The following is a 23,667-nucleotide window of genomic DNA, read 5'->3' as shown; positions in this document are numbered from 1 at the left end:
GTAAATGTAACAAATTATTCTTATTATTAGAGATAAATTCATGTTATGGAAACATATCTGAAACTCAAGTTCTTAATGAAGACCCTCCTTAAACATGAATGAGTGTTTAAGGTACTCAGTCTCACTGCAACACAGTGTTTAGGAGATAATGAGGAGGCATTGATAACTAAGAAAGGAGGACCAAGAGGCCTTTTTAAAAATAAACAGCTAAATACTCATTTATATATTGTGCAAAAATAAATACAAATACAGAATGATTATGACAATCTTCAAATCATATACAACAATCTTCAAATCATGGACAACAATTAGAGATGCACTTATTTTCTTAAGGCTTTTTTAAGTTCACCATTACATAGAACAGCGTTTCTCATAACAGAGAACAAATTCAAACAGAGTTGGGGTACTGGAGTCCAGCTTGCACTTGTCACAGACTCTAAAGCATTTTCACTCAAAAAATGTTTCAGAGTGCGACTAAGTCCAGCGCTGTCGTTGAAATTCATGACTGTGTCAGTACTGCATCCTCACGAAAATCTATCATTTGCATGTGATTTTAGGTCTTGTACATTCAAGTGACATTTAAACATTCAAGTGATTTTCAATTGTTCAAACTCAATAAGACATGAAAGATAACTGAATTGGATACTTGCACGCTGTCTGAAATGGTGCATTTTCGCCTTTTCAGATCCCAATACGCTGTTTCCATTCACTCAAGTAACACGGTTAGTTACCAGTTGAATTTATATCGATGATACAGTCAAGTCTCGCTCTATAGTTTTTCACATCTGAAAAGCGGTCACTCAGAAATGTCGCAATACAGAAGTCAAGTCGGCAACAACTTCCATTAGCTTACATTCCATTAGATACTATTAATGAGATGATGTGAAATTTAAAAAAAATGCTTAAAGCAAGCCTAAGATATTGACTTAATATTTAATTGGACTCGGACTCGACTCAGCTCTTATGGACTCGAATAAGGTGGACTCTAACCCAACATTGCAGGACAGATCTCCACGCTACTGTTAGTGATCCGTATTCCATAATGACCTGCCCAGAACTGTGTATCCTTCCCACCGTGAGTGAAACGGATAAACCGAACTCCAGGTCCATAATCCTTAAAGACGTGTGTCATCTAAAATAATAATAAAAAAAAATATATAGTAAGAATGACAGAGTTATTTGATTAAATTTGTTTGTTAATTTTCATTTCCTCTACTCACTTCACACCACTTCATATCATTCCACTGTGAAAAGAAAACTGGTTCAGGCTCAAAGGTATAGATGGGTTTCTTCTTCTGATCAAGCAACTCTACACAGATCTGGTACTCACACCCACAATCGCAGCGTTGGGAATACCTGCAGCAGACAAAACATTTGCATATTATACTTTAACTGGTATAATAAATAAACCACTGATATGGTAACATAACATGAGTTTGAGCGAACACTCACCAGTCTGATATTTTGATATGAGGTTGCAGTTGATCCATGAAAGCAGCATTATAACCTTCTTTCTTCAAATCAATCAGCTGTTGCTTCAAACATAACCTGAGGACAAAGTTTACGGGTGTCAAAGAAGGCCTCAGACTCATCTATTGTCATATTGGTTAAACCGAATGAAAATTGTATTTTAATGCAAATAATTTCAGTGTGAACTTTCAACTGAAGAACAGTCATATCAAACTTACATGTAAGAGGTGACAAAGTATTTTGGAACTGTGTTATTTGAGATTTCTATAGAATTATCTCCTATTGCCCAGCAGTCACCGCCATTCTGTACAATCTTCCATCCATTGAACTCATCTAATCAGACCACCAGAGAGGAGAACGTTACATAAATGGAGCAAGTGACATTAGTGGCAAAGGAATAGTGTTAATGTTTTTTTGTTTTAGTTTTTTTATTACAACACAAGTACCAGAGGTTCATATAAGCCTATAGACATAAGAGTCTTTGAATATTGTCTTGGACAAAGGGGGCTTGGAATAATTTAAACCTGAGTAAATATTTTTTTAGGACTTATTAGGTCCCTCTTGGAAGTTTGCCATTTCTGCATGTACATACTTGAAATGTGCTCTAGTCTAAAGATCAGTTTTTGTTCCAAATATTGCAATATTGAGGTATTCATAAATGCCTGTTTAACCAACATTTGTTGTGAGCCATAAACCAAAGATGATTGTTGTGGTTAAACCACAAAAGTAAAATAAAAAATGTGATTTTGCAATACCAAATCATAGAGGTAATCACTAAAAAAACCAAACATATTATTTTTTTACCTTTGCTGTCATCTAACGCTCAATTAAAGTTAATATTTAAAAACACTAATCATTTAATAATACTATTAAATGTAATCTTAAAATGAATATCCATTTTTTCATGCTGTGCATCACAACGTAAAAAATGCACAGCATGAAAAAATGGATATTCATTTTAAGATTACATTTAATAGTATTATTAAATGATTAGTGTTTTTAAATATTAACTTTAATTGAGCGTTAGATGACAGCAAAGGTAAAAAAATAATATAAGAAATGAGAATAAGATAGCTGTTGATATCGACCAATACTGATAATAAAAAAGTCCAATATCAACCAATAACTGATATGTAACAATTTACAATCAGCTGGTGGAGGATGGAGAAAAGTGGAAGATGTCTAAGCATAAATCTGTTCAGAAAAATAGCATACAAGCTGAAAAACTACAAAACTAACAGTTTAGAATATGTTGAGACAAAAATATAATTGTTGAGGAATATCAATACAGTGCTGCCTTGCAAACACTGTAGGCTTATGATGCTTTTTGGAAACACAGACCTGGAACTTCCAGGTCTGTGTTTCCAAAAAGCATCATAAGCCTACAGATTGTAAAAACCATTGGCACCATTGGTCTTTATGATCAGCTTAGGTTGACGATGCTTCTGGGAAACAGCCCAGAATATGAAGTGCACTGCTTTATTGAAACATTACTTATTTTCAGTCCAGTGGCTCACCTTCTGCTCTGGGATTCTTGAGTAAGTTCCGTCGTTTCTTAGTCATAAAGTAAAACAGGCGCCAGTCCTCTGGGGGTCTGGAGGCATCACAGGGCTGGATCCCCTCTCTCCGACAGCGCTCTCTCCAGTGTGCAGCACTGTCCACCAGCTCCTTCCACTCACGACACACCAGCCGGCAGACTCGCACCACCTGATGTTCAGGCAGGTTCAGTAGGATCTCCTCAACCACAGCTAGAGGAACATATGGCTGCAGACAGAGGAAGAAAGATTACCTTTCAATTTAGATCCAGCTGTGGAACATGGTTGCTGTTGGTCCAAGCTGGTCATCTGCTACCATGTTCCACCCCGACCATTTTAAGATGGTATGACCATCTGGTTTATTGCTGGTCCACAATGATCGACTTAGCATAAGGCAAGTCAGTTAATTTCAACATTGTATGGCCAAGTTATAATATGATGCTAAGTCTCTATAGCAAGTGGCTACAACTGAAACCAAGAACTCAAAAACTTACTGAGTCTGATCTGGGTTCAAAGTCCCTCGAAGTAACATGAATGTTCACGCTCTGTGAATGACCCATTCTTGTTTTTTTTTAATGGCATTTGATATCTATAAGTCACTTTTGCACGTCTGTACCTACTTGTAAAAACACGGAAGTTACGTATTAAAAATAATGACAATGTTACAGAAGAAAAAAGAAAACGCAAATAATAGTAGCCACCTTCGCATTCGTAATATGTCAGACCGATCGTCTAACCAGCGATAACGAATGTTTACTGCAGCAGGACTCTGATCTGCCTCTGGAAAACTGAAATATATCTGGCAGTGGAGCGTGACGACTCACTATCGGTTTGACGCTGTCAACTGATCCGTTATATATGCGTTTTTCCAGTTTAGATATCTCATTAGTCACATGTAGCAGCATTCTAGACTTCAAACGCCGCTGAATCAGTATACTCCTTATAATCAGTATAATCCTTTTAAACACATGTTTTACGAGATTCAAAATCGAAAGTTCTATTACCGCATGCGTCATTGCCCCTCCCACAACTCTGACGAATGCATACGGGTTCAAAAAAGGAGAGAAGGGTATTCCCTATTTGGCGTTTTTCAACCTCTTTACCTGATTTGCACAAATCGAGTAGGATATAAACAGAAAAAAACAGAAGAAAAAAAAACAGTAAGTGGATTGTTGTAAACTTGATTTGTGTGAATTTGCTAGATGAGTGATTCTATGTCCAAATATATTTTTTAATTATTTTATTTTTAGTATTTTAATAATGTGTTACTCATTGTCATGGATTACATGATGTTACTGGCCATACCAATATAATATTTTCAGTAAAAAGCATCTTATATAGCTGAAAATCATGATTTCTTGTTGTCCCAATTAGTCAGTGTATTTTTTACATCATTGTCAAAAAAAAAAAAAAAAAAAGTATTTTACTTTTTAGGTATTATTTCGTTTATTGTGTTTATAAAATCCCTAAATAGTCATTTTCCTAATTATACAATTATTAATTCTGATAGGATGTGCGTTATGTGCTTTCTCTGAGAAAATATTTGAATCTAAAAAATGTAGTTCAAACAGTTATTTTGTAAAACGTCAAAATTGTTACCACAATATCAAAAGGAAAACAGAATGTATCACTGATCACTCAGTAGGTTGCTTAAAAGTCTTTTAAACACGATTTAATTAGTGCTATGTGATCTTAGCATTTATGCTAGTAAGTGGTGGTATGTTGTTTTAAAACAAAAAGGCCGATTCTTTTAATTAATGTTGATTTTGGATAAATTCTTTGATAAGAATCTTAGGCTTATTGGAAGATGAATTAAAAGATCCATGTTTGTACCCCTTAACCCCAATTTATTGGTGTGTTTGATTTACTATTTTTGTATTTGCACTAACTGAATGCCATTATAAATGCATATTATGTTGATTAAAATAAATAAAATACATAAAATAAATTATAATAAAAATACCAGGAAAGTTTGTTGATTGCGTCATTTCCCCATACATTTCTTTTAAATATTTTATTCTACATCGGTTAGTTTTTTTATCCTCATGGGGGTGTGATCTCATTAGACACTTGCAGTTGCAGAATAAATTAATCATGTGTGACAAGTACTATTGTAAATAGTGTATTTCACTATGGCATCAATGATCAGGAACTTCAAAAGATTGCAATTGGCTTTGGTGTCCTAGTAAAGTTCCTAGCAGAGACCTTAAGCACTTTGACTTTTCAACATTTTGATGTACCAGGACACGAGAAAGTGGAGACTTCACTGGAGAGGATTATTAGACTGATGAGTCGTTGGTCACTTCAGATACTAACCTGATTGAAACCATGATTATTGTAATTTATATTTTAATGAACTTAAGTTTCACTTGCCTTTACACATAAATTGAGTTATTTTTTACAATTGCTATAGACACATTCCTAAATACTTAGATACTTTTTCAAAACTCTTTACACAGTGAGCACAACATCAGTTGTGACATGACAATAGTGAGCCTACGGTCTGACGTAGAACCCAGAAGCGCTGCACTGTTTACACTACGTCAAAAGCGTGGGAGAATGACGTGGAAGAGAAGAGATTGCTGAATAATGTTGTTATTTTGGGGGTTTTTTTGCACACAAAAGGTATTCTCGTCTCTTCATAATATTAAGGTTGAACCACTGTAGTACATGGAATATTTTAACGATGTCTTTACTACCTTGCTGGGCCTTGAAAGTTGCAATGACGTTGCTGTCAAAAAGCTTTGCGGGACAGAAAGCTCTCAGATTTCATCAAAAATAGCTTCATTTATGTTCCAAAGATGAACAAAGGTCTTAAGGGTTTGGATGGAACGACATGAGAGTGAGTAATTAATGACAGAATTTTCATTTTTGGGTGAACCCTTTAAATTGTACACATTTTCAATGGTCAAAAACCAAATGTTGGTCACTTTTCATACAGCTGATACTTTTTCTTTTGAAAAAGAATATCTGAATAACAAATGGCTCTGCAGTGAGGGTGGGAGAGGGAGACTGGGCTGATGATGAATCAGGCATTATACTGGGATGAATCAGCTACAATGAGGAGAGTACAGATAGCTCAGGGTGGGAGGCAGTATTTCAGTGTCCCAGTCTATTAGCCAGTCCTCAATCTCAAGCTCCACCAAAACTCCCACAGGTACAATGGTTGCTGGTTCACACCCCTGGTCAGACTAACATTGGGGATTCTGTATCCGCGGTGCTCCGTCTCTCCACCCCTCCGCACTCCCTCCGGCTCCACCTCAGTCTTCAGGCACTCGGGTTCCTCCTCGGACACTCGTCACCACAGCTCTGCCTTGGTCTTGAGTGCCAGCGTTGTCACTCTGGTCCATCAGCTCCTCCCGTCATCCCCACCATGGCTGTTATCCCCAATCTTCTCCTCCTTGGTCTTCTTCGTCTGTCTGTCTGCTTTTGCCAGTCCTTCGTCTTCTTCTAGCCCACCTCCAAAGCCTCCTCCATCCCTCCCTCATCTCTTCTGTTTCGACGCGAGGTCGTGCCTTACGGGAGGGGGCCTTATGTCACGTATATGTTCCGTCTGTTTCATTATCATGGACTTTTCGTTTTTTGTCAGTCACATGTGTTCCTTTGTCTTTGTTTCCCACTACTCATCAGTTACCATGGACACTCATGACATCCACACACCTGTTGTTCGTCATTTAGTTCATCATCACTGTGTATTTAAGTTCCTCTTTTTGACTGTTCTGTTCAGTGTTGGGTATTGGTTGGTGTATGTTGTGTGATCGTAGAACAGCCTACACTCTGTTACTTTGCCTTCATCAATGTGGATTACTTGAGTTTGTTTTCATTAAAGAACCCTTTTGTTTATTGAAACCTTAATGAACTTTCCTTCATTATCATCTGGACCTAACTGTGACAAGGTGTTATGATTAAAGTACACACAAGTACAAATGTTTGAGTATGCAGTCAGGAAAGTATAATAATAAATGAAACAAGTAAATATCACCATAGAGAGAACTAGACTACTAGAATATAACATCAGGCATGTAGAACAAACCTTGAAGGAGATTTATTTCCTTCAAGCCCCAAACCTTCAACTATTATTTCATAATCAAGCTTCAATGTACATTTATAAGTTCAAAGCTGTGAACATAACATCACTTACACACAGTAACTTTGAGACGTTTATTGACGTTAACTGCATGGCACTTAAGTAATTGATTATTTCATAAGCAGTGCATGTCTATGGCTGTAGTTATAGTCGTCGACTAAGTTCCTTCATTTTAACAGTGTAACATATAGGCCCGGTTTCACAAAGAGGGCTTAGACTATGCCAGCATTAGGTCTAGGATTATGCCAGGATTAGGGCATTTAAGTAGCTTTTATAAACGTGTCTTAGAAAAAACATTTCTGGTGTGCATCTTGAGACAAAGCAATGGCACTGACATATTCTAAGATATAAACATTACGTTGTATCTCCTTATGGCATAATGTATCATTGCATTTCCTAATTTGAAGGTCACTTTTGCGCCTGTTAAATTTAGGAAGGTTAAAAAAAATACTATGGAAAACACTCTGTAGCATCAGACTGGACAGATCTCCACGCTACTGTTTGTGACCCGTATTCCATGCTGGCCTTTCCAAAATTTTGTATCCTTCCCTCCATGTGTGAAACGGATAAACCGAACTCCAAGTCCATAATCCATAAAGACGTGTGTCATCTGAAATAAAACAGAATAAACACAGGGACAGTTACACTTTATCATTAGTTTGATTACAGGGGAATATCTACACTATCAGTATTATTCTACTCACTTGACACCATGGATAATTTTTCCCCTTTTGAAAGAAAACTTTCTCAGGCTGAAAGGTACTGATGGGTTTCTTCTTCTCATCAAGCAACTCTACACAGATCTGATATTCACTTCCACAATCAGAGTGTGGGGCATACCTGCAGATAAGACATGACAGAAATGTGGATCTGTTCTAAAATTGTGTTTTCATTTTAGAACCTGATTTAACATTGGTGATGTGTTCTTAAAGGGATAGTTCACCTAAAAATAAAACACTGTCAACATTTAAAGTACCACAAGCCAGGACTCGTGGTACTCCGGACTTATGCAGATTCTTACAACATAAAAAATTCATAAAAAACATAAAAAATTCAAATATGATTGTCATACAGCTTGGGTTCTCATACTGCCAGACACAATTCCAGCATAAGGCACATGTGACCCAGATGGACAGGTAATTTACAAGAATGAATCACATAAAATATGAAATTCACCACCTAAGATACTGTAACATGAAATGGGAGTTTGAGTGACACTCACCAGTCTGATATTATTATATGAGGTTGCAGTTGATCCATGAAAGCACCACTATAACCTTCTTTCGTCAAATCAATCAGCTGTTGCTTCAAACATGACCTGAGGACAAAGTTTATGAGTGATTCATGTGTGGATTGGCTTCATGATAGATTTATTTTAAAATTGTTACATATACTGAAATTAAATGAGCTCAAACCTTTTTTTGAAGGATCTACAATATCAAACATACCCATATGACGTTACAAAACATCTGGTGACCGGAAATATGTTCCTATTTCCTGCAGTCACCCAGTGGTCACCTCCATTCTGTACAATCTCCCATCCTTGAAGTCCATCTAATTAAAACATCAGAAAAGAGACGTTCCCTGAAGCAGAAATTAATTATAGTGACACTTATTGTACAATCTTAATGATGTGACTCACTTTGTGCACTGGGATTCTTGAGCAAGTTGCGATTTATGAGACTGAACCTGCAGGTGGAAACACAGAAGTTATGTTTCGCATTTTGAGGATATTACAGTAAACCAACTGAAACAAAACTAAAGTGAATGTAGCTACTATTATTTGTATGTCAAACATCACTCTTCTAATTTACTGCAGCAGCACTTTAATCTGCTTCTGGAAAACTGAAATATATCTGGCAGTGGAGCGTCTTTACAGCTCACTACTGGCTGATGCTGTCAGAGCTAATCCGTTATATATACTTCTTGACGGTTTAGATATCCCATTAATCAGAGGATTCTGGACTTCCAAAACCGCAGAATCAGGATCTAATTCTTAGGGATCACGTGTTTACTGTTTATCAACAATATAGAACACAGAGTGATTGCTGGTGGCATCAAAGCCTCTCCCACAACTCTGATAAATGCAATAAGGCTGCAGTAGGACAGGACATGTTATGGGAAATGTATTATGGTATTATGGTACAACTAGACATAAGATAGATTCTCAGCCTAGAGACTCATCACCCATTTTGAGAAGTTAGGTTATACATTTGATAAAGTGTATGATATTTATCACTGTCATTCAGTGTCAGCGCAACGAGTGGGTTCAGGCGCCAACCCTGCTGTCATTTGAAGATATGAAATATGGTATGAATAAATATGAATGTTAATGGATTTTCTGAATACTTTTATTATTACTATTATTAAAAAAATCAAACTATTATTATTATTACTTTTATTTATTACACTCTTTATAAAGTTTAGAAATTTGTTAAAATGGTTTTCATAAGCTCTAGTCAGAGCAAAATAAAATGAATTAGTTGTTTGGTTGGTTTGTAAAGTATAATTTGCTGTAAATAAACCTCACTCCCCTGGCCTTAAGAGGCATACCAACAGCTGACGCTAGAGGCTATGGTCTTTTCCATCCTCATTAACAAGCCCAATGCCTGCTTGATGCTGGTTTCAAGTGGGCGGAGCGGAAATAGTTAACATTTGCACTTTATTTTCATTTTTAATGTTTGTTTCATGATATGCCTACATATAACTTGTATCTGCATTGTGCATTTTGATAAAAAATAATTCATTGTTAAAATTAATAAATGTTTTACAGTAAAATAAAAATCATGCTAGAAAACACTACCCCTCATCAGCTGAATAGATCTCTACACTACTGTTAGTGATCCGTATTCCATAATGGCCTGCCCAGTACTGTATATCCTTCCCACCGTGTGTGAAACTGATAAACCGAACTCCAGGTCCATAATCCTTAAAGACGTGGGTCATCTGAAATAAAGCAGAACAAGCACAGTGACAGTTAAGCTTTGACTATTATGGCGCTTTTCCATTACCAGTACCAGCTCAACTCGACTCGACTCGACTCGGCTCGGCTCGGCTCGCTTTTCGCTCCGTTTTCCACATAGACAGTATAAGAAGTGGACAGAGCCATCTCATTGGATCTCAATTGAGACAAGTGAAGCCCATTTTTAGCGATTTCTTAGCACTTCCTTTCCTGACGCGCAGACTCAAACCGAGCAAAGCGTTACACGGACCACGTGAGCAACCCGTCTGTCTTCTAGTAGCTGTGCCAAGAGAAATCTGAATCATTCCCTTCCGAATTTTGCAGAGACGGAGAGTGTGAGTAGGTATTGTCCATGAGCTTGGAGCAGGAGCAACTTTTGCTAGGTATTCTGATTAATTATATTGTCATTTTGCCTCCACGTCCCTCCGATTGCCTGCGAGCTTCTCCTCCTGTCCATACGGTAATCTCTCTACTGTGCGACAGAGAGTCGCGTGGTTATGACGCAATCGTTAGCCTACTTTTACAAAAACTGCTTCTACGGGGCCATAACATAAGCTACAAGGCAATGGAGCATTTTATACATTGTTGTGTTTCTTTAGAAATAAATAATGGACAAATGGAGTCTTCAAATGCCTCAGATGTAAAGTTATTCGCTGTCAAAGTGACGCCAAAATGAATGGGAGTCAATGGGATGCTAACTGCAGGTGAAGTTCTGCTACAAGATGGTGGCACGCGGCCGGCTTCAACTTCCGGTCGACTTCCTTCCCGCCTGGTTTTCCATTGCAGATAGTACCTCCACAATAGTACCTGGTCGTCATAGCGACGCCGCAGGAAACTGCCGTGACTTAATCTTTTACGCGAGACGCGCGAGACACACCCGCTACCCACACACACAGGACAATGGAGGAAATCGAGTGTATGCTGTTTTTGGATGTTTTTATTTTTGTTTTTGCTGTTTTTTTATTCAGGATACTCCGTCTGGCGCGTGCAATGATGACGCAGTGAATAGTGACGATTCTCTCTGACCAATCAGCAATCTGTCGTGTTTTCACGTCACATTTTAGTATCGCCTCAGCTCGCTTAGAACCTCGCCGGAGGTGGTACGAAAAAAAGTACCTGGAAGCAGGTACAGGTACAACTTTTACACAGTGGAAAACCAAACAGAGTCGAGCCGAGTCGAGCCGAGGCGAGCTGGTACTGTGTAGTGGAAAAGTGCCATTAGTTTGATTACAAGAGAATAACTGGACTGTCGGTATTATTCTACTCACTTGACACCACGGCTCACTGTTCCCAAACGAAAATATAACTTTCTCAGGCTGAAAGGTTCTGATTGGGTTTTTCCACTGATCAAGCAATGCTACACAGATCTGATACTCACATCCACAACAAGAGATTGGGGTATACCTGCACCAGACAAACAGCAAATAAAAGCCTTCCTATTAACAAAGTGGCCTTTCATATTAAAACCTGATTTGTGCCAAATGTCAAGTTTCAAGTCAAGTCAAGTTTATTTATATAGCGCTTTTCACAATACAGATTGTATCAAAGCAGCTTCACAGTATTAAATTAAAATAATACATCAATGCTTGCTTCTAGTTTTAAAATGTCCACGTTTGCTAGTACTGTGTTCTTAAAGGGATAATTCACCTAAAAATGAAAATTCTGTCATTTACTCACCTTCATGTCGTTCCAAACCTGTATCAATTTCTTTATTCTGAAGAACAAAAATTAATGTTTTGAAAGTTGGACAATGGACCCCTTTGACTTTCATTGAATGGACAAAAAACACTTAGACATTTTTCAAAATATCTTCTTTTATGTTCCACAGAAGAAAGAAAGTCACACAGGTTTGGAACGACATGAGGGTAAGTGAATGATGACAGAATTTTTATAACTATCCCTTCAATGACATTTTAATTAAGTTTTACATAAAGAAATAAGATTCATTTTTCATTTTCTAGAATGATTGAGACTTCACAGGAAACAATGTTTAAAAGAGATGGGGGGGGGGGCGTGATCAGAAAGTACAAAATAAAAAATAATCTGCCGATAACAAAAAAACCTAACAATTAAATATGAATGTCATATCACTTTGGGTTTTCATACTACCAGTTAAAAATTATCACATAAAATATGAAATTCACCTCCTAAGACACTGTAACATGAAATGGGATTTTGAGTGACACTCACCAGTCTGATATTTTGATATGAGGTTGCTGTTGATCCATGAAAGCACCACTATAACCTTCTTTCGTCAAATCAATCAGCTGTCGCTTCAAACATAACCTGAGGACAAAGTTTATGAGTGATTCATGTGTGGATTGGCTTGATGATTGAACATTTTCAGAACATTCAAACATACCCATAAGATGTTACAAAACATCTGGTGACCGTGTCCAGAAGTGGTTTATTATTTTCTTCTGTCACCCAGCGGTCACCTCCACTACGTACAATCTTCCATCCGCGAAGTCCATCTGATAAGAAAATTAGAAAAGAGACGTTACCTGAAGCAAAAAAGCTTTTTTTACAATTGTTATTGTACAATCTTAATTATATGAGTCACCTTGTGCGCTGGGATTCTTGAGCAAGTTAGGTTTTGTGCATCTCAACCTACAGGTGGAAACAAAGAAGTTACGTCTCATATTCTGAAGATACAGTAAATATGAGAGAAATCTCATTTTTTATTTGAGAGAACACCCCTCAAAAAATGCCCCCTCATCTGCTTCTGTAAAACTGTCTTGTGGTGGAGAGTCTTGACGGCAGACCTGTTATGTACTTCTTCTTGGTTTAGATATCCCATTATTCAAATATAAAAATTCAGCCCATCCAGCCTTTCCCCATTAATGTTTTGCTGGGGTTATGGCCTTTAAATAGGAATATATACCTTAATCAATTAATAAATAAAGGACAGATTCGAATAATAATAGATATTTTTAATATACTGCAAATGTGTTAAATATTCATATTGCATTATATTGCAGACTGTTAATTATTGAATTAATATTTTACTAATTATTTTATTTGAACTGATCATATCAACACAAAAGACAAAAAGTCATAACTTCATCCTTAATTCATGGGATCCAAGCTATAAAGCTCTTAAATAGTCATGTCGCCTCAGGTCATGCTTCTGATGACATGTACCAAGGTCTAAATTTATGGTCTAAATACAATAAAGCTTTGCAGCGATACAGCCTTGTGTCCAATTTGGGGTGCTCTACATCAATTTCATTTGCATGCTATTCGATAACGGTTGGGTTTATCAAAAAGCTTTTGATAACTTTTGCCAGCATAGTCTGAAGATAATCTGATTTGATTTTCATAAAAATTTAAGCAACGTCTAGGAGGAGTTCAAAAAAGTAGTTTTTTAGGCGGGAAAATTTGGTGGGAAAAGTTTCATTATGGAAAATCATGATGTGAAATGAAATCACATCTGTTTCTAGCCCTTATAGGCCATGAGACGGGACCCCAAATTTGGGCTACCGGTCAATTTTGAGGGATTAAATTTCTTTTTGATTTTCATGAAGGTACACATCTCTAGTGTTGGAAAATGTGTGATACCATCCGATCCATGGTAGCTTTCATGAGAAATCAACACTTATATCATCCTATCTCAAGGTAAGGTGTTAAGTGACTACAAGAGAGAAAAATGCTTCTATAATCCAAACGGTTGTTTTTTGCACTGGAAGAGGCAGTGTCGGGGCTTTAAAATGATGTGTCAACCACCTTTCTAGGCCTCTGGGGCGCTGAGAAACTTTGAGTTGAAAATCGTTTTTAAAAAATCGTTCTATTGAACAACAGTTTATGGTGATATGGCTGTTTTGTTTTGTGTTTTGATCCCATGCTTTTTCTGCTGATTTGGACTTTTTCACGGAATTCTACTTGAGAATTTTGTGCAAGTACTTTTCTGGAGGTGTGATAATCAAATGTTTTATGCTGTTTCAGGCTTAGTGGTGGTGCTATCCACTTCAACATGGAAAAGGAGAAGGGAATGCCAGAAGACAAGTGTATCATACACCATGCTTCCTCAGGCTCTGATACTATACAAATACAAATTATACAAATTTCTACAAACTCAATACTCTTATACAAACTCCTATACAAATTTCATATATCCTTTTTCTTGACATATGTTTGAAAATCGTCCTCCGTAACCAAAAACTACCTTGAATCTAATGCTATCACACATTTTTCAAATACAGGGTCATATACCTACACAAAAATCACCATGCGGTTTAATCCCTCAAAATGGTACCGATCAACCCTCTGTCTCACGGCCTATTATGGTTCAAAAGTTATTAGCATAAACATGAGGGAAATTTTGGACAGTTGGTGGCGCTAGAGGGATTGAGTTAGAGACTCCAAATTTGCTATGTTGACAGTTCAGACTATCATCTATCAGTGTGCCAAATTTCATAACTTTCCCGCAAGCAGTCCGCAAGCAGTTCTATGAGCTGCCATAGACTCCCAGAGCGGAAGAAGAAACGGAAGAATAATATAGCTGCGAGCAGCCATTAGCGGGGCCAAGCACAAGAAGAGGATAAGACATGCCAACATGGCTGGGAGTGTCAGACCAACTGCAGCAAGTAGCAATTAAAGACATTTAAAGATGAATTTAGGCAAAATAGCTGAAAAATCATATATACAGTAACCAAAAATATAATTTAATGGATTATCACTTTCAACCAATAGGTGGGGCTGTCTCGAAACCTTTTGAGTACCTTCAGGGCATGGTGCCAATGACTCGTACCGAGTTTCGTAACTGTTACGATTATGTTTGTGTGCTCATGATCTGTGTCTTGTTGTTAGATTCTGATTGGCTTCGGATCCTGACAGTCTGCTGGGATTCGTTCGTCTCCATGACGCTCTGCCGGAAGCTGGCTATAAATGGCGACGCCAGCTGTCTTTAAGGAAGGGCTTTGACTGGGCTTTTGCTGTATGTGCGCACGCGCGCCCTCGTAGAGGTTTATTATGTAGCCCTGTGTCCCTCATTCGTTGTTAATTTGTTTCTTTATTTAGTTCTTTAATTCTTTAATTCTTGTGTCTAGTTTTGATCGGTTTTGACTGTGTGTCCTCGTGTTCATTGAAGAGCAAGCTAGAATGTCACGTGACATACATCGTGCTACACATAGCGTATTTTTATGTATTAGTTCATTAGTTTAGGGAGTGTTGCATTGAGTTGTAGTTTTCGTTTGTTAGTTAGTGAAGGTAAGTTAAGGGGTGCATTAGCACGCCGAAGATGTTTCTTTTTGATTTTTCTTTGATTTAGCTAGGTTAGATTTTATGGTTATAGTTAGAGGTGTTTTGTTTTATTTCGTTCTTTGATTTGGGCAACTGTCGTCATTTTATTTGGTGAATTTCATTGTATTTTTCTTCATCTTTGTTTGACTATTTATAGTTGGAATCATTTGAAGTTTATTTTCTCACTATGTTTATGGGCTGGTAATATGAATAAATCCATGTACATATTCTGAATTCCTCTGCTTTATTATTATTTCCCACTTTTTGCGTTGTACTTCTTAAAGATATTCAGTTGCAAAATAAATGTTACTCCTTTAATGTCCTTAGACAACATTAAAACATCTTGGGATGTAACAGTAACGATACGCTAATGTGTTCATAAAGTATAGCATTTTATATCACAATACTATATTGAAGTCAATGACAATTTCATGTTTTGTTCTGTTATAGCGCCAACTAGAGGCACAATCGCACAATTTCTTTTATGTGTTCTCAGAGTGAGCCCATACATGTGTGTGTCAAATTTGGTGGAAATGTCATTTCGTTTTGGAGTTATAAACATTTAAATGTAAACACAAAAAATTACCCACACCTGACTTTGTTTGCATTTTCTTGCCACTTACAATTAATATTTTGTCATTTGGGTATTAGCATATAGCCAACGACATATGTTTCCAAACTTCCTACGGTGGTTTTGTCTCGATCAGTCTAACGGTTTTGAAGATATTGGCAAATGTTTTTTAAGCGCTAAATCACAACGCTACACAAACAATAAGGCGAAACCTAGCATGTTTGGTATCGTTGGACTCGGCAAAGATTCACAAACCTAAGGAAATGACTCATGTGAAAATAAGTCAACCAAACCCAGAGTAATAAGCATCGGTCTAACGGTTTCAAAGATATTGGCAAATGTTTTTTAATCGCTTAATCACAACGCTACATAAACAGTAAGGCAAAACTTAGCATGTTTGGTATTGTTGGACTCGGAAAGGATTCAGTTACCTAAGGAGATGACTCGTGTGAAAATAAGTCAACCACACCCAGAGTTAAAAGCATTTAAATATTTAATTTTACCACTAGGTTGCGCTGGTTCAAAACTTCTCAGGCACCTTCAGGGCATCGTACTGATGATCCATACCAAGTTTTGTAACAATATGTTCATGCGTTCATAAAATACAGCATTTTAGTACAAAATTAAAAATGGCCGACATGAGAAAATTAGACATCATTCGACTTGGCATGACGCCCTGAATCTAACGGATTTTTAGACAAACTGTTCAGAAGTTAAACAGTTAACAAAAATAGCAGTTTTTCGTATCTCCGGACCAGTAGGTGGCGCTGCGCCGAAACGCAGCATGTCGCCTCAGGTCATGCTTGTGATGACATGTACCAAGTTTGGTCTGAATACGATAAAGCGTTGTGGAGATACAGCCTTACGTCTGTTTTTGCAAGCACTACATAAAATTAGTTTGCGCAGTATTCGAGAATGGTTTGACGAATCGACTTGAATTCCATGGGACCTATCTTGCACCCAGCGCAATTGACTTTGTACACCAATGCATGTATCATTCCTATTTTGCACCTGACACACAGCAAACTTTTCCCTCCACAGACACACGTCTGTAAATTAGAATGAACTTGCGCTCCCGGGGGCGGTTCAGCGAAAAGAGGAGGCGTGTTCCAGCGCAAACGTTCCCTGGTGCTATTTTGCAGTTTCAGAAAACAATTCCGCCACAGACCAGGAAAAACCTAGTCTAAAGTCAATGGCGCATTATTCAGATGCTATTTTAAGGGCGCATGCTTGGCTATAATGTAGCGTGTGCACAACGCGCATACACTTTGCTTCTCATATCTACACAGACACAGCAGTTGCCATTTTTGCAAACCATACATAAATTACAAGGAAAAATATTACCACACGAGGGAAATCAGTGTGTTGTCCATGAAGATGTGAAAAATAGGCATAAATCTAGCTTACACATTTACCCAAATTATTATATGCCTGTTTAACCGAAGCTAATTTGGTTGGGTTTCTCCCTCCCCATACAATGTCACTTCTCTGTCTTTTATGGCCCTGACGAGAACGTCGGTCTCCTCGGCTGTCAACCGCTCCTGGCGTGCGCCTGGCAAATCAGCCATCATAATAGCAATCCGCCATGGAACAAGCATGCCTGCTTTTAAAGGGAATGTGAGATGACGCTCTAATTGGTTTATTTCATGTTATGCCCAAACCACACCTATGAGTAATGTAGCTATTCAGACCAACCCATTTTAGATTTGCATCGGGCGCAAGAGTCATTTATCCCGCCGGTATAATAGCAACAGCGCCCGAGATCCGCCCACAAAGATACTTGCATTTCGCATTTGATACTTGCGTTTCAGATCGTTAAAATAGGGCCCCATAACATTTTGTTGGCATGGTCTGAAGATGATCTGGTTAAATTTTCGTGGAAATCGGAGCAACGGCCTAGGAGGAGTTCGAAAAAGTAGGTTTTTCTGAGAATTCAAAAGATTTCCTGAAAGATTTCCATGACAGAAAATGACGTCATAGGGTGCAATCGAATCGGCTTGAGCCAAGGAATCAGTGGGAACAAGATTTGTTCTAGCCTTTACGGTTCAAAAGTTATTAGCATAAACATGAGTGAGAATTTTGACAGTTGGTGGCGCTAGAGGGATTGAGTAAGAGACTCCAAATTTGCTATGGTGACTGTTCAGACTGTCCTCCATCAGTGTGCCAAAATTTTATAATTTTCCCGCAAGTGGTTCTATGGGCTGCCATAGACTTCCATACGGAACAAGAATAATAATAAGAACGCCAACGATTTCAATAGGTGCCTAGTCTGCCTACGCACTTTCAGTGCTCGGCCCCTAATAATAGGAATGCCAACAGATACAATAGGTGCCAATAATGCAACATTTCTACAATGTTAGTAAGTGCATGTGCATGGTCATTTTTTATTGGGTGATGCTGTGTGGATTGAAAAGCATGTAATAACCGTTTTGTAGACTATTTACCTCAACACTTCAGTTTACATGGTCAGAGCTATTCAAGCTGAAACTTTTTTTTACAGTCTATGGTATTTACATGTTTTTTTATTGCATTTTTAAAGTTTTGTTTAATAATATGCCTACATATGTCTTTATATCTATTATTATTATAATTTTTATACATTTTATTTATTTTCGCCTTACATAACACTCAAGGACACCTTACAAACACAATAAAACAATCAACATTAAACAAATAATCATTCTAATAGTCTGGACAGACTGAATACAAACATAAAAGTAATCACATAAAAGCCTGTCGAATAAGATGTGTCTTAAGGTGAGATTTAAAGACTTTCACTGCTTCGCAAATCCTGTGGCAGCAAGTTCCATAAATAAGGAGCTGCATGACTAAAGGCTCGGGACCCCATGGAAGTAATGTTGAGTTCGAGGGAGAACAAGAGTGAGTGCAGAAGATGATCTTAAAGTACAAGTAGGAGTGTATATATGAAGAAGGTCAGATAAGTATGAAGGGGCAAGATTATTCAGTGCCTTGTAAGTAAGAAGAAGAATTTTAAAATCAATACGATATTTAACCGGGAGCCAATGCAAGTGTTGTAGTATAAGAGTAATGTGTTCAGTTAGAGGAGTTCTGCAGATAATTCAAGCAGCGGAGTTCTGTACTAGCTGGAGTTTGTAGAGAAGCTTTGAAGGCAGTCCATGAAAAAGAGTGTTACAGTAATCAATACAGGAAGTGACTAAAGCATGATCAAGAATCCCAGTGCTCTTTACTGAGAGAGCCGTACGAAGTCGGTTAATATTATGTGGAAATATGTAGAGCGAATGACACTGTTTATGTGCTGCGAATGAAAGAGTACTGTCAAGGATGACCCCCAAACTTTTAACCTGTTTAGAAACAGACACAGGAAAGTTATCAATATTCACAGATGAACATGTAGATTTTGCCAGATTGGTTTTTGAGCCGACAAGGAGAATTTCCGTTTTACTGAAGATTTGATGTAAACCACTTTTTAATCTTTGCTTAACAATCTGAGAGGACAAATGGAGGAAAAGAAGAGGTAGTTTATTCTTATACGATTAAAATTATGTACGGTACACTCATATAAGATTAAGATATTTCATTTCGATATTTTATTCAACAGACTTTAAACTGTTCAAGCACAATAAGACGCGAAAGAAACTCATTTTGAAGCGATTGTGATATATATTGTTATCGTTACATAAAATTACTCATATCATAATATAAGATTTTGGTAATATTCAGTGCATGACTATGGCTGTTATAGTTGTCGACTAAGGTCCTTCATTTTAAAAGTATAACCATAATTATTGGAACAGAATACATTTACAAAAGACCTTTGTAATGTAAAACTTGTTATATGTCCTTATAACATATTAGAATTTATTAGAATTCCTCACCTGAAGGTCACTTTTGTGCCTGTTAAATTTAGGAATGTAAAAAAAACAAAAAAAAAAACAAAACTGAGAAACACTACCTCTCCGCAGCTGGACAGATCTCCACGCTACTGTTAGTGACCCGTATTCCATAGCAGCCTGCCCAGACCTGTCTATCTGTATCCTTCCCACCATGAGTGAAACTGATAAACCGAACTCCAGGTCCATAATCCTTAAAGACGTGGGTCATCTGAAATAAAACAGAATAAACACAGGGACAGTTAAGCTTTGAGTATTAGTTTGATTACAAGGGAATAACTGCATTGTCAGCATTATTCTACTCACTTGACACCATGGATAATTGTCCCACTGTTGAAAGAAAAATTTATAAGGCTGAAAGGTACTGATGGGTTTCTTCTCCTCATCAAGCAACTCTACACATATCCGATATTCACATCTATAATTAGGGAGTGGGGCATACCTGCAGATAATCAAAAAATGTGTTTTCATATTAGAACCAGATTTAACTTTGGTACTGTTCTTAAAATAATAGTTCACCTAAAAATGTAAATTCTGAATTCTGGATGATTTACTCCCCCTCATGTCATTCCAAACATGTGTTCTTTCTTCTGCGGAACATAAATTAAGATGTTTTGAAAGTTGATAAGTCCAAACAACATTAGACTCAATTAACTTTCATTGTATGGACCAAAAAAAAAAAAAAAAAAGTCAAAATATCTTCTTTTGTAGAAAAAAAGTATTAAGGTAATATGATGCTATAAAGAATCGCATGCGCAGGGTAAGATTTGTGAAAGTGTACATAAGATTGCAAGCGTAAATTAAATTAGCATGCGCAAGAGAAGATTTGTAAAGGTGTAAATCGCCTTTCAAGTGTAAGAAAAAACTATTTGCAGCGTTTAACTGTTATTCGTAAGTGTAATTCATGTATTGTGAAGCTGCAGCTTCATGCTAACGCAAAACAAATAGGATCTGTATTCCTCTGACTTAAAAGTACCATTTCGGCAACGAGAACCTTTCTGAGCCAAATTAAGATAAAAATGTGTTCTGGTGACTAGCGTGTTTGTTGAACCAATCAGATAAGAGTAAACCGAGAGTCATCGAGAAGCTCATCTGATTGGCTACATGAAGAAGGTGGACCCGCCCTCCTCTTCACGCTTGCAAAACTCAATGAGTGAGAGAATCGTGCCAAAACTGTAAGCACAGGTAAAAGAAAGACGCAACTGTACAAATCGGGGGTTTTCGGGAACTTTTTTGCCTCATGTACACAACAAGTCATTAGACATTTGCAACAGACATTATTTTTTACACAAAGTTTGATTTTACGCAATTAATCTGTTTTGCAGTTCCCGACTGTTGTTTTCGCTTGCAAATTGCTGTTCACAGGCCTGCAATGCTTTTGGCCGTATTAGTATGGGGTTCCATTTGTGCCAAAATGATGTCGACATGCTATCTGTCTATGCTATGTGTCGTCTTCCATGTCTATGTGTCTGTTTACTGTTTATGTCCATGTCTGTCTGTCTATGCTATGTGTCGTCTTCCATGTCTATGTGTCTATTAACTGTCTGTGTCCATGTCTGTCTGTCTATGCTATGTGTCGTCTTCCATGTCTATGTGTCTGTTTACTGTTTATGTCCATGTCTGTCTGTCTATGCTATGTGTCGTCTTCCATGTCTATGTGTCTATTAACTGTCTGTGTCCATGTCTGTCTGTCTATGCTATGTGTCGTCTTCCATGCCTATGTGTCTGTTCACTGTTTATGTCCATGTCTGTCTGTCTATGCTATGTGTCGTCTTCCATGTCTATGTGTCTATTAACTGTCTATGTCTATGTGATTGCCCACATGACTCAACTTTTGTCTTTGTCAACTCAACTTACTCCTGTCATCTGTCCTTGTCGTTTGACTGTGTCGTCTTGCTGTGTCAATGCTGCATGTGTCATGACTATGTGTTGTTTCACTCTGTCGTTGCTATGCGTTGTTACTATGTGTCGTTTCCCTCTGTCATTACCATGGTCGTTACTATGTGTCGTCTTCTCTCTCAAACAACATAAAGCAACGACAGAGTGACACGGCGCATAGCAACGACACATAGCAACAACACAAAGCAACAATATGAAGCAAGAGAGATGGCATCTTTATGGCATCATATTACCTTCATAAAAAAGTCAATTCAGGGTGAGTAAATGATGACAGAATTTTCATGGTGACACTCTTTGGTGACACTTCAATTTAATTCAATTTATGTCCTGATTACAATGTATGCAGATTATTGCAATAAAAATACAAAATAATCTGCCAATAACATGAAAAAAAATTACATATAATTATCATACCACATGGATTCTCATACTGCCAGGCACAATTCCACAATTCAAGGCAAATGTGACCCAGATGGACAGGTCATTCACAAGAATTAATCACATAAAATATGAAATTCACCTCCTAAGATACTGTAGCATGTAACAGGAGTTTGAGTGACACTCACCAGTCTGATATTTTGATATGAGGTTGCTGTTGATCCATGAAAGCACCACTATAACCTTCTTTCGTCAAATCAATCAGCTGTTGCTTCAAACATGACCTGAGGACAAAGTTTATGATTGATTCATGTGTGGATTGGCTTCATGATTTATTTCATATTGTAACATTGACTTAAATGAAATGAGCTCAAAGCGTTCTTGAAAGATCTAAAATATCAAACATACCTATGAGATGTTGAAAAACATTTTGTGACAGTGTTGTCCGGAAATAGTTTTCTATTTACTTCTGTCACCCAGCAGCCATCTCCATTCTGTTCATTCTCCCATCCTTGAAGTCCATCTAATTAAAACATCAGAAAAGAGACATTACATTACCTTAAGAAAAAAATAATTATAGTGACACAGTTGTACAATCTTCATGATTTGGCTCACCTTCTGCTCTGGGATTCTTGAGTAAGTTCCGTCGTTTCTTAGTCATAAAGTAAAACAGGCGCCAGTCCTCTGGGGGTCTGGAGGCATCACAGGGCTGGATCCCCTCTCTCCGACAGCGCTCTCTCCAGTGTGCATCACTGTCCACCAGCTCCTTCCACTCACGACACACCAGCCGGCAGACTCGCACCACCTGATGTTCAGGCAGGTTCAGTAGGATCTCCTCAACCACAGCTAGAGGAACATCTGGCTGCAGACAGAGGAAGAAAGATTACCTTTCAATTTAGATCCAGCTGTGGAACATGGTTGCTGTTGGTCCGAGCTGGTCATCTGCTACCATGTTCCACCCGACCATTTTAAGATGGTATGACCATCTGGTTTATTGCTGGTCCACAATGATCGACTTATCATAAGGCAAGTCAGTCAATTTCAACATTGTATGGCCAAGTTATAATATGATGCTACTAATTATAGCAAGTGGCTACAACTGAAACCAAGAACTCAAAAACTTACTGAGTCTGATCTGGGCTCAGAGTCCCTCGAAGTAACATGAATGTTCCCGCTCTGTGAATGATCCATTCTTTATTTATTTTTTAATGACATTTGATATCTATAAGTCACTTTTGCACGTCTGTAGGCTACCTACTTGTAAAAACACGGAAGTTACGTTTAAAAAAACTGACAATGTTACAGAAGAAAAAAGAAAACGGAAATAATAGTAGACACCTTCGCATTAGTTAAATGAGAGGACCGATCTTCTAACCAGCGATAACGAATGTTTATTGCAGCTCTGATCTGCCTCTGGAAAACTGAAATATATCTGGCAGTGGAGCTCACTACCGGCTGACGCTGTCAACTGATCCGTTACTCTTTCCAGTTTAGATATCTCATTATACGTAGAAGCATTCTAGACTTCAAACGCGCTGAATCAGTATACTCCTTATAATCTGTCCTTTTAATTACGAGATTTCTCAAATCGAAAGTTCTACTACCGTAAGCGTCACAGCCCCGCCCACAACTCTGACGAAAACATACGGGTT

The 23,667-nt window shown here is 37.7% G+C and overlaps 2 protein-coding genes across 6 annotated transcripts; both read right to left on the bottom strand.

Moving 5' to 3' along the window:
* Positions 1-190: 190 nt before the first annotated feature.
* LOC311073101 (F-box only protein 6-like) lies at positions 191-4,036 on the bottom strand. Of its 3 annotated transcripts, none has more exons than XM_084098547.1 (7): positions 3,707-4,031; positions 3,500-3,624; positions 2,988-3,234; positions 1,689-1,803; positions 1,453-1,548; positions 1,221-1,356; positions 191-1,132 (listed from the first exon to the last, which is right to left on the bottom strand). In XM_084098547.1, the coding sequence occupies exons 2-7, from the start codon at positions 3,563-3,565 to the stop codon at positions 986-988; spliced, it is 807 nt and encodes a 268-aa protein (XP_083954673.1). In that variant the 5' UTR covers positions 3,566-3,624; positions 3,707-4,031; the 3' UTR covers positions 191-985. The 3 variants fall into 3 exon arrangements, with proteins under 3 accessions (XP_083954673.1, XP_083954674.1, XP_083954675.1); XM_084098548.1 differs by having other exon boundaries at positions 3,500-3,621; positions 3,707-3,947; XM_084098549.1 differs by lacking the exon at positions 3,500-3,624 and having other exon boundaries at positions 4,010-4,036.
* Positions 4,037-6,830: 2,794 nt separating this feature from the next.
* Positions 6,831-23,649, bottom strand: LOC311072857 (uncharacterized protein). Of its 3 annotated transcripts, XM_084098163.1 has the most exons (17): positions 23,354-23,649; positions 23,141-23,191; positions 22,631-22,877; positions 22,424-22,538; positions 22,204-22,299; positions 20,045-20,180; positions 19,801-19,949; positions 12,618-12,664; positions 12,417-12,528; positions 12,245-12,340; positions 11,323-11,458; positions 9,896-10,038; positions 8,735-8,781; positions 8,541-8,646; positions 8,315-8,410; positions 7,797-7,932; positions 6,831-7,702 (listed from the first exon to the last, which is right to left on the bottom strand). In XM_084098163.1, the coding sequence occupies exons 3-17, from the start codon at positions 22,674-22,676 to the stop codon at positions 7,565-7,567; spliced, it is 1,599 nt and encodes a 532-aa protein (XP_083954289.1). In that variant the 5' UTR covers positions 22,677-22,877; positions 23,141-23,191; positions 23,354-23,649; the 3' UTR covers positions 6,831-7,564. The 3 variants fall into 3 exon arrangements, with proteins under 3 accessions (XP_083954289.1, XP_083954287.1, XP_083954288.1); XM_084098161.1 differs by lacking the exon at positions 23,354-23,649 and having other exon boundaries at positions 22,631-22,880; positions 23,141-23,345; XM_084098162.1 differs by lacking the exon at positions 23,354-23,649 and having other exon boundaries at positions 23,141-23,345.
* Between the last annotated feature and the right edge of the window lie 18 nt (positions 23,650-23,667).

This window comes from Abramis brama (genome assembly GCF_963993115.1).
Source record: "Abramis brama genome assembly, chromosome: 22".
Classification (NCBI taxonomy): Eukaryota; Metazoa; Chordata; class Actinopteri; order Cypriniformes; family Leuciscidae; genus Abramis; species Abramis brama.
This window is presented reverse-complemented; position numbering and strand designations above follow the sequence as displayed.